Here is a 16475-nt window from a genome sequence, read left to right on the forward strand (position 1 = left end):
CATTTCAGTTCACGTACACTTATCCTCGTGACAAAGTTTTCCTTTTTATACAAAATATATTATTTATTCCCATGTATGAAATAATGGCAATGGGTACATACATGTTATTTGGATACAGTAAGGCATGAAAATACACATACTACTCTTAACACAGTGGGAACTACTTAACATTCCCAAATTCTAGGTCAAAATGAGAGAAACCGCAGTTAACCAATTTGACACCAATGACTTCTTTACGTATAAGTGAATGTATACTAAGTATGTATATTAATTATGTATATACTGCTGTGGTCAGATCTACATGTATCCCATGTATCCTTAAACCGGAAAGGAAATACTTGTTTACATTAAGTAGCTTAAGATGACTGTTATAATTGATATTATAGTATTACAAATTGAAAAAATACTACAATAATACAGATCCTGGTAAAGAGCTCGGACTCTTTGAGGTAGGTTTCACAAGTTTTACTTTAATAATTTTAAGAAATATCTTGCCTGTTTATAAATTATTTTCTGTTTCGCTTGTAAACTCTATAGTTGATACGAACCGTTCAGCATCACAGGCTCAAAACAATCACTTAAAAAGTTGTATGATTGCCAATGAGACACCTTATTACAAGATATCAAACTGCCGTAAAGTTTAGCGATTGTTTTATGAAATTATCATCTAACTAACTGCCAAAGATGTGGAATACCATATAACAATTACCAATTACAAACTGATATAAACATTTCCTTTTACCTCTCCATTCTTCTTATCTTTTCTTCATTAATTGTACATAAAACGTACGCCTTATACGCTTCTCAATTCTATTTAAAACATTTTTTCAAAACTGTAAACTATAAATATTATTTATTGTAATTTTCATCCGGGGCTTTGATCGTGGTGGGCTTACGATTTCCTGGTGAAGGTTAATCAAGAAAATCATTTCGGACGCACCAATTAGTAAAGTGTCATTGTCATATATCATAGCCAATCTGTTTAATTTAACCAATGATTTAAACAAGCTCTCAATCCGTTTGATATTCATTTCACCTGAAAACCATACGTCCATTAGTGAATTATTGCAATATTTTATATCATTCTTTATAAATAATACCAATTTAAGTAATTGATCTTATATTACGTTGTCACGATTTGCTTCCAATATAAAGAGCTTGACATTCAAAATTGTTTATTTTTCAGATTTCAACATGCATACAATCAAGGTATTAAATTGCTGCACATTTAACGTTACTAGAGATAATGGATCGTTTTCTGACCATACACAGAAATGTTTAGAATGTCTTAATAGCGAGAAGGCATTTCTATACATACCAGTTATAATTTTCGTTGCTTTGATCATGGTCATAGGAACGTTTGGAAACATCATGGTGATATATGTGTATAACTGGGGATTTAAGCGAAGATCGGCCAATTTTTTCATCAGTGCTATGGCCGTCTTTGATTTACTGGGATGTCTTATATCAATGCCTGCCGGTGTTTATGACCTTATTCATTCCTACACTTTCAATGATAAAATTGGGTGTAAATTAGTAAAGTACACAGAGGCCGCCATCATTTATGGATCAGCAATAATTCTTATCGAAATTGCATTTGACAGATACTTTAAAATTTGCAGACCATTACGGGTTTTGATGACTTCAAAGATTAAAACTATGTGTATGGTTGCTTGTATAGCTGCTTTTATTCTTGCATCGCCTGCATTGTTTTTGTTCGGGGTTACAAAGCAACCAACGCCAATAAACGGTACATATGGTTATGACTGTTCAATAGACGAAAAGTACCGAGGAACGGCATTTCCGAAAGTATATTATAATATGCTTACTGTGGTATTCGTTATAACTTTTTCGTTGTTGGCAGGATTTTACATAAAAATTTGGATTGAAATTCGACAACGTCGTGACTGCGGGGTAGGAACGGTTTATGGGTCAACCAGAATAAAAAATGCTGTCAAACTTGCACGCACTAAAAATTCTATGTTCGCAAGAAGTATCAGTAGTGAAAGTAAGGACAAGACGCCAATGTCGCCAAAATCATCCAAAAAGATAACAGATGATATTTCTCCTGAAACTGAAAAGTCTCCTCCATGTTCCCCGAAAGTCCTATCGCAACCTAAAACAATCAAACTCAGTAGGACCACTATTATATTTTTCACCGTCACGGTAGCGTTTGTGGTAACATACTTACCAGGACTAATCATAATGATCACAAGGAGTGTGGTGACTAATTTTTATGAGGATTTATCACCGATCGAGGAAATGATTGTGAAATTATTTTCCAGATTTTATTTTATCAACAATGCAATTAATCCGATTATTTACAGCTTTTTGAACTCAAGATTTAGGAAGCAGTGCTCGAAAGTGTTTATTTCCATAGCTATGTGTTGTAAGAACGTAATGAAGAATAAAGATGACATTTCGTCACATGATTATTCGAGATCGTATACATATTAAAAAACAATGCATTGACATTGACAAATAAAGGTTGTTCTCCGGAAGATCTCGGACTTTATCCTGTTATTATATTAGCATTACCAATTTTCAGTAAAGCTTTGTCTTACTTAATTTAACTTGTCATATAATGTAATACATGTATATACGGAATATTATAAACATTTGTAATTGTCGCGTGCATATTCAATATAAAGTGTATGTATTATTGTTAAAGCATGTTCTTATAAACCATATGTTTTCCATAGTGAAAGTACACAATAAGTTTTCAATAAATGTTTAAAATATAATTCTTTAGTTTATAAATGAGCCTTTTCGGGTTCAGTTTGTTTTATAAGTACTAACTTGTGTATTTGCAAATGACCGGTCATATAACTTGGCTCAATTATCGTAAGACGTGTTTCTCGTGTTACATATTTGTTTTTCGTTCATTTTTTTTTTCATATAAATAAGGCCGTTAGTTTGAATCGTTTGAATCGTTTTACATTGTCTTATCGGGGCCTGTTATAGCTGACTATGTGGTATGGGCTTTCCTCATTGTTGAAGGCCGTACGGTGACCTATAGTTATTAATGTCTCTCATTTTGGTCTCTTGTGGACAGTTGTCTCATTGGCAATAATACAACATCTTCTTTTTATATATATTCAATATGAAAACAACTAGAGATTTGCTAAATTATTTTTGTTTTTCAATCAGCGAAGTGAATTAACCTAAAAACTACTGTAGTTCTAGAAATTCAAAGCAAGCTTTACAGTTTTTGACCCTTTTATAAATTTGACATCAAATGTTCCGAAAGGATAAACATATCTTGTTTCACTAGTAGTACCCATCGTGTTGTTCACTGCAAGGAAACATTTGATGATATGTCTCATTTTGATATGATACAACCTTAAAAAAGGATTGTGGCTACAATAGTTTAACATATCAGTAATCACATTGTCACAAATCTTTAAATTAATAACAGTCAACTAAATCATGATGACACCGGGTAATTGGCTATTTTGTAGGTCCTGTAGTGGTCTTGTAGCTCTTCAACTTTTTAGGTTCATATACATTTTTTAGCTTTCGTTTATTCGGTTTGAGCGTGTCTGGTGCAGGTTTATATAGAAATTGCTTAGGACGCATGCAATTTATAAAGTGATGTTTTCATTTTTAAAATATTCAGATGGATCATGACTTCAACTTCACCATTATAACCCCTTAGTTAAAAAGCGTCTGCAAAAACAGTTACCCTCTATCAAGGAAATCATTATAGTATGTATACGCAAGGTCTGTTGGAAATTAGATAGAACGACTCATTAAACCCATGATTTACCCATTGCATACAGAGATTTCCGACAGTTTTATTTTCTATTGTTTTGACCACGCCTGCTGTTCTGTTAAATTGTTAAAACGCTTCACTAGCGGGTACAAAGGAAGACAATAGCGGTCAACCGAAATCTGAACATCAGCTTAAAAAAATCAGAACAATAATATAAATATCAAATGTGCTAAATCAAATTTTCAAATTCTCAACATCATGTTTGCTACATTAAAACCAAAATCTAATATAAGATGTGTTAACAGAGTAAAATGTTAACATCAGATGTGCTATATTGTAAAGTTAAAACATTAATTCTGGCATTGGAATACGGGTATTTTTCAATTTGTTGTACATGTAACACAATTTAAAAAATCATTTTAAATTAAGGAATTAAGGAATACATGTCCTTCCCAGTAATTCTTTAGCCCCGGGGTTATTTTTTGGGGGATGGGGTTGCGGCATTTGTTTTGTTCTTTTAGGTTTTTTTTATACAAAAACTGAGATGTCAACATAAAATGTAAATAGGGCTAAAAGAACTTAAAACAACAAATTAGTAGAACTATACCATTAAACTATATAAAAAGATAAAAAAAAAAAAAAAAAAAAAAAAAAAAGGATCAACACATGGTCCTATATAACATTTTGTATCGTCCTAGTGTATGTACATTAAAATCAAACTCATTTTCAAGGGACAACATTACAATAAAAATGATCAGTGAAAGAAGTTATCAATAAGATGCATTCATGGGTAACGTTAATCATTTGGAACAGGGAGCCAACCTAACAAAGTAGAACGGTCAAGATCAATTTGTTTTTACAGCGAACATACCACGGGCTCTCTGAAACATGCATTTACGAAGATGTGGTATGAGACAGCTCTCTCATTTAAGTAACAAGTTGAAAAAGTAATCCTTTAAAGGTCAAAGTACAGTCTTTAACACGGAGCCTTGGCTCACACCGAACATCAAGCTATAAAGGGTCCCACAAACGACATGTGTAAAACCAATCAAACGATAAAACCAGCGGTATAATCAATATGAAAAACAATACGAGAAACTCTTATGAACCATATCAACAAACGACAACTACTGAACATCAGATTCCAAACGAATGCCTACTTAAGGTTAAATTACAAACCCTTTGGAGTGAACGAACCGTTCGATAAATTATATTGAAGAATAAGACAAAAAAAATGCACCAAAGAATGACATAAAATTGGCAGAAGGGTGTAAAGAACCGTTTTATACATTGATGATTCAATTTTCACCGATTGAACAATAAAATGTCTAAAATAAACAATTAACAATTCATGGACTCGATGAGTTGTTCCTGCGTTTGGTGTGTAATCCAGTCGTAAAGCCATTTTTAAAAATTAATCATTTTTAGTTTAAACATATTTATTTATAGTGTATTGATAAACATGTTTTGCAAATTATATTAATCCCTTTCCACTTTGCGGGTGCGAGCTCTGCCTTGTAGCGACATTAGCCTGCTCTTTTTCGAAATCTACAACGATGTCTTTAAGGTGCAAGAGCCATTTATCGTCCCCTTCCGACGGACTATCATCGTTTCCTCAATGCCATAATTGCAAATGGTGTCAAAGGAGAGCCGAAAATTCTGTTCCTGCAATTTTCCTCCCGGAACGGGAATCGAATAAGGAACCTTTGTGTTAGTAGTTAACCATTGTCATGACCTTCAAAAACTACAGATGGTCATTTAACCTGATAAACACAAACATAAATATTAATAGAAAGCGTTCACGTGCTATTGTATTTTCTTGATCTGTTTGATTTCATGTTATAGGTTAAAAAGATATGTTAATAACCATTGGTAACATTTATTAGATAGATTTTAGTAGATCTAATCAGTCAACTAAATGGTTCTAGTTCAACCTTGTCTCACTTTCAATCTTTTCCTTGTAATCGCTGGACACGCCTAGTGCATGCGTTATCAATTCCCAGCATAGGGGTGAAATTAAAGGTCACATTAATACAGATTCAATTGAAGTCAATAATACATTGAGTCATAATTAAAAACCGTACCTTGACCTTAAATGGTTGTGATTTGGATGGAGAGTTGTCTCATTCGCACTCATACCACATCTTTCTTGTTTTTTGTTTTGAAAAATTTTGGGCCTTATTGACTGATAATGACGAGTCATAATTTCAAAATTCCGCATTTATTGATACTTGTAAAAATGAGCCGCATTTTAATTTCTTGCCTATTTTTTTTAGCTTATGTCCCTTTTAATATTTGAATATTGCTTCATATATTAAACAGTTGTTATTGGTAATTGAAAACATTATTAAAAAGTAAAATCACAAAAATTCAGAAAATTCGGAAAACTAATTCGAATATCAAAGGGAGTTGCAAAGATTTGTGGTATAAACAATCATCTCAAGCGTATCCAGTGTATTAAAACATAGAATTTTGGCCAAGTTGTTTGAGAGGAGAAGATTTTTTTGGAAAAATTGGAAACGACGGACGACGGACGCCAAGTCGGATGAATATAAAGGTCACTTGGACTTTCTGACAGATGAATTACTCTAACTGGAATATAATATTATTGTTTTTTCATGCAAAATCTTATTTGATGACTTATTAATTAGAATGTAAATTATAACATGTATCATACCCTACGCAATGACGTGCTGTGGTTACAGTGACATGAAGTTTATTGCGTGAATGTCGTTAGCGGAAATTAAGATTTTAAATAAGTAATTAAAAAACAAAAGGAGGAAAGGCCAATTTCAATTGTATTTGTTCCAACCAAAGGTGAAGCATCTCAAAGTGGTACAATTCTCCTGGAATCTATATCACACACTTCAAATACTTTAAATAGATATAGGAAGATGTGGTGTGAGTGCCAATGAGACAACTCTCCATCCAAATAACATTTTTTTTTTTAAGTAAACCATTATATGTCAATGTACGGCCTTCAACGTGGAGCCTTGGCCCACACCGAACAACAAGCTATAAAGGGCCCAAAAATTACTAGTGTAAAACCATTCAAACGGGAAAACCAACGGTCTAATCTATATAAAAAAAAACGAGAAACGAGAAACACGTATATATTACATAAACAAACGACAACTACTGTACATCAGATTCCTGACTTAGGACAGGTGCAAACATTTGCAGCGGGATTAAACGTTTTAATGGATCCAAACCTTCTCCCTTTTTCTGAAACAATAGCATAACATCACAAGTTCACAACATAGAAAAACACACGATAAAATATCAATTGGCAGACTTAACTCAATCAAAAAACGTAAATGATTACACAATGAACGAATAAATTTGATCTGCGATATCTGAATACAAATGCACAGTTAATAAAATATCAGAGACAATTTAAACATTCATGACCAAAAAGCAATATATTCTAGTATTCTTTAACTGTATTTTACGATCCTTTACGATAGATATTTAGCTAATCTGCAATCACTTCCATCATCATGTCTAACATAATATGTACTGTGTGCACGATAACTCTATGTTCTACTGTCGAGGAAAAGAAACACTAGGCCACCTCAGTATACTCTATATCCAACATTTCATTTTTGTTACAGTGATTTGACTGTAAGTGTTGCTTTCCAACTATTGCAACTCATTCAAAATTATGATTAAATAAAACAAATTGCGATTTGGTCAGAATTTTTAATAAGTCGCAATAGGTGGAGTGCAAAACTAACAGTCAAGTCACAGTATCAATATATCATAATTACACGGTATGGTTCAAGCTTAATATATTCTTTTAACTTAGTCATTACTCTGAAACACAAGTTTTTAATTGGTTTATTTTCATTCTTGTATGTCCGCACGCATTATTACTTTGTTCAATCTCATATTGTCCATTAACATGGACATACGCGCTTCATGTTGCTGTTTTACGAATTTATATTGAAACATGCAAACTCGTTAGGGGTTGTAAAATATTTCGTCGGAGAATGTCTGTTATTTAAATGTTGTATTCAATTTTATCCATAAGACAATATATGTACTTCCAACAGAATTTTGGAATTTTGTTCAGATACATTCTCAAAATCTATCTACATTTTGTTTGTAGATCTGTCAAATCGCAGTTTTGAGCACTCTTAATTTAGGCGTTTATTCCATGGTTGCGTGTTATGAAATATTCCATACTATTCCAAGAAGTTATCGCATGAAGCATTAATACTTTGAATTAAAATTAAGAATGACATTTTTTTTAAATTAACCTTTGTGTGAAATAAAATTCAGGAGAAATTGGTTTTTCCTTTTTAGTTTTTTTTCCTTTTAATTGTGTGGTATTTAAAGTTAACTATACTTAAAATGCACACATGATTTCCATTTCACCAAGAAATGAAGGCTCAAATTCTGAACATCTTCAGTGGTTATACCATATCCCAATTTATTGGTTCCTCGGAAGATTTTTATGTTGAAGGCAGATAGTATCTGACTTTAATTAATTTCCCCTGTTTTAAGACTCGGGAAATTAAGAGAAATGTACTTTGCGGAGTATACCATGTAAATCTTCAACCTCAGTTTTCGACAGAATATACTTTGTTACTGGGTGCCTTCAAAAATACTACTGGTTAAGTTAAAATAAAAAGGACTTGAAATTATCTTAACAACTTTATTAATGATACGGTCTAATTTTTCACCTTAATAAAACAAAATGTGCTCTCCTCACACAATTTATTTGACCAAACGTTTAAGATTACAAAATAATTTTTGTTGGTAAATATTACAAATTTAAAATGTAAACAAACGTTTGTTTTTGACAATCTTTTAAGTAAATCCTGTTTTCTATATAACAGATAATAGCCAGTACATCCTTTTAAGTGAATTTAAATAAATTTGAAGACCTTAAGAAGGAAATGACATAGTTCTTTTAACAAAGGGCACAAAATGGTCACAATCACGAGCTGGTATAAGCTTCTTTGACCTATACATGTACTTAATCAAGGACTACATAACTATTAGTTGTACATGTAATGTACTTAATAAATCCATTTTCTTCAGTAGAAAGTCTATGTCAATCTCACAGATTTCAGTTAACAGAAATTAAGATGAATAAAATCTGATTTTAATAATAATCAAACGATTGCAATAATTTTACTGATGAGTTTCTTAAAGCTATGGTTTTTTTAAATTGCATTTTAAGGCTAATAAAATATGCAATCTAATGATAAGCTTATTTTAGTAACAACTTATATGAAGTCTTTCCGGTACTTGACGTTTCTTAAATGAATGCATTTCCCTGTATCACGTGAGATGTGTGTTCCCATCATAAAGTAGGTGTTTTCCGACAGTATTTGTCATTCTCCTTTTATTGTTATTTATAGTAACCTATTTCCGATTAGTGTAAAAAAAAATGTTGAATAGAAGATCCAGGAAGTTAAATGTAAGATTCGGGAAATGTATCAAACCTTTTTCTGGCAAGTTAATCAAGAAGTGACAATATTCCTGTCCTCAAGCTAGGTCAGTTATATGTTATACGGCAAGAACATGAGTATTGTATTACAAATGTATATATAGGTTATTGACACTAACAATCAGCCAATTAAACTACTCATTTTGTTTAGTTCTTTTTAGTTCTTTTTTAAATTACTTAAATGAATAAAAGGCAACAAACACATGTAGCTACTTAATAAAAATTAAAATCACAAAAACACTGAACTCAGTGGTAAATTCAATACGAAAAGTCACTACTCAAATGACAAAATAAAAAGCTCAAATACATCAATCGAATGGAAAAAAAAAACTGTCATATTCCTGACTTGGTGCAGGCATTTTCTTATGTAGAAAAGGGTGAATTAAACCTTGTTTTATAGCTAGCTAAACCTTTCACTTGTATGACAGTCGCATCAAATTACATTATATTGAAAACGATGTGTGCACATAACAAGCAGACAGGTAAAAATGTCAATAATAGGGGTACAGAGGTCAACGACGCACTAAACCGGCGTTTTGCATTTGCATCGATTTTTTCTTTCAAAGTTGCATATTTTTGTTTCATTTGCGCCGATTGTGTACAGATAAATTACAGGTTGAAGGTTAGTTTTTATTTAACATTATAAACCTCTTCCGTTATGCAGTTGAACTAATGTTATGATACAGAGGATTATATTCCTTTTATGTATTTTCATCTCTTCTACTACTTGTTGTACTTGCGATAGCTAAGTCCATCGTTTCTTTGACTTGCTTGTGTACACAGCCGGTCATTTCAAGAATTCTCATGTTGACATAAGTAGGAAGGAGCCTAAGACATATTGTCAAACATGAAGCAGTCCTCGAATTTATTAGGGATGAAATGGTTGCCTTAAAAAATACGATAGCGGTTTACCAGTGTCACTTGATTTGTTCTTAATATGATTAGATTTTCTCCACCAGTTTTCAGCCATATGAAAATGACAACAATATATTGCCGGGTACAACAGTTATGTCATAATAGACAAGAGGTTGATAATGAAAAATAAAAACATAATATTTAATTGTTATTTACCTGTACATAATTGACACAAATGAAAGAATCAAATCGGCACAAATGAAAGATCGAATACTTTTTAAATCGGCGCAAATGTTGGACTTAACGGAACACAATGACGGGACTATAAGAACAGAGCCACGTCCCATACAAGAAAGAAACAAGAAAAGACACACAGACATAGCACATTAGCAAACACGAAAGACAAGAATACAGAAATGATCATAGAACTATTACATAATGATGGGATATATAAGTACAAAGCCACGTCAAATGGATAAAATACAAATATCAGACTAAACAGTAAAAGTAATATTCATAAAGACAAATAAAAAATGCTACCAGTATAGATACGGAATATTTATCAACAAGGTATTGGTATCTTTCGATGATCTTTTTAAGGAAAAGACGAATCGTTCTTTGACATAACCCTGGTTCATCAACTTTCTGCTCGGACACTAGTGACGTTTTATACCCCAGTCCCACTAGGCCACGATCGCACTACGATCTGTGAAAAAAATGCAAATTTTGATGATCGTAGTGCGATCGTATAGATCGCAGTATGGTCGTATCACGGTCGTGGTGAGGTCTTCAAGATCGTGAAGAGCGTGGCCAACTTTGAACATGTTCAAAACAATCGTGGTGCGGTCGTGGCGAAATCAGGTCGTAGTAGAAGCGTAGTGAGAGCGCAAAGGTCGCTGTACAATCGTAAGCGTGATTCTATTCGGAGAGACTGCACTACGATCGCACAGCGACGTTATCACGACCTCACTACGACCATCACGTTCTCACTGCGACCAAACTACGCTTCCACTACGACTATACCACGCTGTTCACGACCATATGACGATTCTAGCACGCCCTTACCGTCCTCATCACGCTCTTCTTACGACCTGACTACGTTCACACTTCGACCATCATTCTCATTGTCATTTTCACATAAAATATATAAAAAAGCTTCCTAGATTTTGATTGTTTGAATGTAATTATCCATTTGCTTTAACGGCCCAACCATGCTTCTCGTTTTTATATAGATTAGACCGTTGGTTTTCTCGTTTAAATGGTTTAACACTAGTAATATTTTAGGTCCTTTATAGCGTGCTGATTGATGTGATCCAAGGCTCCGTACCTTGGCCTATAGTGATTCACTTTTATAAATTGTTACTTGGATGGAGAGATGTCTCATTGACACTCATACCACATCTGCCTGAATATATTGATACATCTATGTCATCTCTGCTATCGTTCACTAACATTGAGCTTTATGGACCAGCAATAGGTTGTAATTTAGGTTGGATTGGTCGGTCCGACATCTCTGCTTGATCAGGATTCGTTACTTTGCTCCCTCTGCCTCTACATCAACTCCTAACACCATGCCCACGTGTTCTGGTAGATTTTGGTGGCATGACTGTATTGTTTCCGAGAAATCTACGATTTAATCCGAAATAGAAGGAATTGAACTGTATTGATATGGAACACGATGTTGACGTTATTGCTGAGAAGTTATAATCGCAGTAAGATCGTGTTGCAATCGGATAACTCGTGGTATGATCGTAGTGAGATCGTAAAGAGCATGGAAAGATCTTGATAAGCGTAGTGAGGTCGCAGAATAAGCGCGGTGATAACGTGGTATAATCGTAGCGGGATCTTTGTAGAAGCGTAGAGAGGACGTAGTAGCATCGTGAAAGCAACGAAAATTTACATTTTTATGCCGCTCATACCACGACCTCACCACGATCTAAATTTATTTTAGATCGCGGTGAGCGTGGTGCGATCGTGGTCTAGTGGGACTGGGGCTTTACAAAGTATGAGTAGTTGCTGTAGGCTCTTGAATACCAAATAAATTGGGAAATATATATACAATATGCAGGTGAAGTTGGGATATTGCTACTTAGTTGGGGAAAAGTGATAATTTCAAAATTTAAATTGTATCGTTTGTCATAGATTATTGTTCTCTTGTATTGTTGAAATGACCGTGTATTTTTTTTTTTTTTGACAAAATCGCAGTATAATTCTTAAAATGAGGCGGAGGAAGCCGTGTCTGTTGTTTCTTTAATTTCTAGTTCTGGGGGATATAGTAATGGAATCTAATCAGAAAAGTTTGGATTATTAATGGAAAGATCATCAATATATTTGAATATGAAATTAAATGACATGGCTTCTTTGGTCTTCTTGTTTTTAACAAGGTTCTGGAGGAAATCCGATTCACATGAAATAAGAAGATTTCAGAAAGAAGAAACGAACAGTTTGTTCCCATTGGAATTTTGTTAAAATTTGTTAAAAAGTCTACATTAATTTTAAAAATTTTAATATCATAATAATTCAACATTGTGGAATCTGTGGTGACAAGATCATACACTTGACATTAAAACGGATGATATCGAAGTTAATAATCAATTAGAAAACTTATACATTGTATTTAAGATATATAGATTCTTACACTGCAACAAGTGTATTACGATATTTCTCCACTCGAGACAGTTAAATTTTATAATTTAAAGCGCGAGGCTTGCCGAGCCCTTTAAATAATAAAATTTAACTGTCGAGAGTGGAGAAATATCGTAATACACGAGTTATAGTGTCGGAATCTGTTTCTCTAATGCTTTTTATCGTTCTTTTTCAAAGATTTTTAGAAAATTGTGCTCTTTATATACGACGTCATCAGGCAAGGTTGACTTCTTTCATGACGTCACAATAGGAAAATTGAGAAGAAAACAAAACATTTTGACGTCATAATCAAATTTCGACTAATCATTTGCCGAGAACAGATTTTTCACTAGTGAGGAGAAATATTTTTCTCACACCGGTCAGGAAATGTGAAAATAGCACAAAAATTAGAGAAACATTAATTTCTTACTTCTGGTCTGAAACTTAAACACATATCTATTTGAAACAGATCGCCAGACGAGTGCAGTTTTTCCGACGTAGTCGGTATAGTTTCGGTGTGTACCCTTTGAACTTAATTACGCTTAACTATGGCAACAGAATACGCATGCTCGAAAATCATTTCTGTGATTGGACAAAATGCTGTCAAGGTGGGTGATTTGGTTGTGTTTGAAAAAACGTCTCGTTAATTATATCGTAATGGAAAGCAAGTGAAAAACTATAAATATTTGAACTAGATCTTACAAAGATTTATATTTTTATTAGAATAATAGTTTCTCCAATAGCTCTTTGCATCCATGACAGCTGTTTATTCGGGACAATTATATTATTTTCAATGTAAACTTTGTTGTACGAACGTACATGACTTTTAGATCGCACCTACGCATGTGAGATTTTCGCGGGGTTTTGGTGAACGTAAACAGAAAGATAGGAGGACCGAGAATACTGAACACAAACAGAGAAAACGTTATTTAAATGGTAAATCGAAATGATAGTTTTACATATACTCAAATTTTAATACGTCGGATATCTTTTTTAAAGATAGTTCTTGATTCTAAACGACTATTTTTAAAACCCCTCTATGATGCACTCCAAGCATTTCTGTATTACACGCATATATACAAAGACAAAAAATAAAAATAAATGGTTCATTTCACTCTGAAAAATAATATCTAACTAATGTCATTTTAAGATATGTAAACAAAATGTAATGCTGTACAATAAATATGAAAAATAATACTAAACGTTTCACATTGGTGGGTTGTTGAGGAAATGAAATTAATAATATAAAAAATTTCACATGGGTGGTGAGGAAATTTTACTGCATTCGCTAAGAAGGACCTTCGAATGGTCAAAATAAGAAAATAGATTTTCAACGTGAACATTTATCGATAATGACACGTTAAAGTCTGACCTATTCTAAGATCACATATTGTGATGCTAAATTGATTAAAATACCATAACACGATACCCGTGTGCATGCTATTGATAGATAACAAACATGGGTACTTTTGATTTAGAACTCCCCCTTTTATATTTTCTAAAACCCGTTATTTTTGTTTATTGATAGAAATTATATAAAGTGTAAATACAACTCATTTTTAGTTTACATGGTTTATTTGTATTTGAAATATACTAGAACAACCCCAATAAGTGAAATCAAAATAAAAACATTAATAATAACGGATTAAGAAAAATTCGGAGAGCTGAAAAAAATCCTGCCCACATTAATATAAGGTTATACACGTCCATTATCACTAAACTAGTATATATTTGTGTTTAGGGGCAGACGAAGCATACCTCCGGGTGCGGGATTGCCTCGCTGTATTTAAGACCCTTTGATGACCTTCGGCTGTTTTCTGTTTTTACCTGATTGTTGTCTTTTTGGTATATTCCCCATTTCTTTTCTCAATTTTATATTGTTATCAACGTTCACGCGCAGCATATGTTCTTGGTGTTTAATCGCCAATGTTCGATTACTTTTATATATTTTCATCAAAAACATTCTCTCGTTACTTTTTTTATAAACTATTCGAATTAAGCTATTTTATGATACCGTCTTAAAGTTAAAATTGAATTTCAATTAAAGAAAAGAATATGTTAGTACAAATCTTTTAATTCTTTAGCCTACTAAGAGTCACGAATTCATCTCCTGGCCTGCAAACGGTCAAACAGCTTTCTCATATTATAATATCTTTTATATTAATAAAATAATTTTATATTTGATATAGTTATAGTGTATTGATATATTTAGATAAAAAGTAGAGTCATGACCTATTTAAATCTTTTGTGTATGATACTGTAACATAGCTTCATTGTCAAGTTCAGGATTTTAATGAAATAAAGATAGATAATCCTGGAAAAAAATTGATTGATAATTTCCCGTGAAAAGTATGTTGGCATATTTAAAATGATTTAAAAAAAATATTGCGCAAATTAGTTTATGAACCCAAAAAAGGTCATCCCGGTCCTTCCCCTTTCGAGATAGTTTTTGAAAGCGTACTCAAAAAAGGGCACGAATTGGTTAGAGTAAAAATGCGTATGAATAGCTACCAAAGGGTAAACTGTTCGTTCTTCACATGTTGCACCTGTCGTGTCGTTCATGGTGAATACAAATTCGGTGATAAGTCTCATGCAGTAAAGCCATGCAAGGGTTAAAGAAATGAAAAATTGCTCCGAGAACTAGAACATGGTTATTTGTGACACGAACATTTAATAACTGTCAGTCAACTCATGATGAAGGCCATAACACTTTTTGAGGGATGCTTTTAACTTTACCAAACAAAACCTTAGTTTAAATAAAATAATCTTAAGCAGCATATTTTTATCAAGCAAATCATAATAGTAAATTTAAGCTCTAGTTTATGATATCATATAATAATTAATACGCTCCATACGCAGGCCCTGCAGTTCTGTTCCTGTAATGTACATAGACACTGAAAGTTCACAATTTGAAAACTGAAAAAAAACATCTATTTGTGTAAGTTTTATTAAGTTAAGAGTTAAGATACGAGACAGACGTAAGTGCATTTGTTGTTTTTTATATTTCAATTTAAGTTCGTTAATGCATATACATGTACTGCCTTCCTTTCATTCCTTCTTGCGAAAAAAATGGATAATTTTAGGACATTTAATGATGAGCAAAGTCCGTGCATACCATTTAGTAAGCCATAACAGGTCGTGACAAACTCTTAGATTCATTATGTAAGGAATGAATAAACAAACAAAAAAACATAGAAACAGTTGGAAAACAAAATTTGGCGCAAATGATACCCCTGAAAACAGTAATTTGCGCAAAAGGACTGCTGCCAGATTAAAACCCAAAAGAGATTGAGAATCGCATGATTTCCTAATGGAGATATTTCAAGCGACCGATTTGACACAAAATCCTCGTGTACTATGCATTCAACGTATTTCAGGTCACGTGTTTTGAGTTAAAGAAAATTTGTTTCGGCCAACCATTTTAGATGGTCATCATTATTCTGTTTGTTGTCATTTTCATTCATTCTTTCACACTAACCTTCTGCAAAATGATCCGATCGAAACTTCTTTATAACATATCATTGTCAATTCTTTTCTTGTTTTATTTCAGTTGGAAATTATTATTTTATTTTGGTCCATATGAACTTCTTTTATTTCATGAACTATTTCATATTATTTCAGTTAATCCTTTTAATAACTTTCTCACAGTAAGTAGGCCTCACATTACATGAATAGTAACAACACTCATTTCAAACAAGAGGTTATTTTCATAATTCTAATCAATATATATATATATATTTTAGATAAAAACCAAACAACATCACGTACTCAAACTTTCTATTGTTTTGTATCAATATCATTCGATCTATGAGTTGCAAT

The 16475-nt window shown here is 32.8% G+C and overlaps 1 protein-coding gene across 1 annotated transcript; it reads left to right on the forward strand.

The window, feature by feature from the left end:
* Positions 1-312: 312 nt before the first annotated feature.
* On the forward strand, positions 313-2744 carry LOC134715086 (orexin receptor type 2-like). The gene is made up of 2 exons (XM_063576997.1): positions 313-449; positions 1187-2744. Exon 2 carries the CDS (start codon positions 1195-1197, stop codon positions 2455-2457), a length of 1263 nt encoding a protein of 420 aa, XP_063433067.1. The 5' UTR covers positions 313-449; positions 1187-1194; the 3' UTR covers positions 2458-2744.
* The last annotated feature ends 13731 nt before the right edge of the window (positions 2745-16475 follow it).

This window comes from Mytilus trossulus, chromosome 1 (assembly GCF_036588685.1).
Source record: "Mytilus trossulus isolate FHL-02 chromosome 1, PNRI_Mtr1.1.1.hap1, whole genome shotgun sequence".
Classification (NCBI taxonomy): Eukaryota; Metazoa; Mollusca; class Bivalvia; order Mytilida; family Mytilidae; genus Mytilus; species Mytilus trossulus.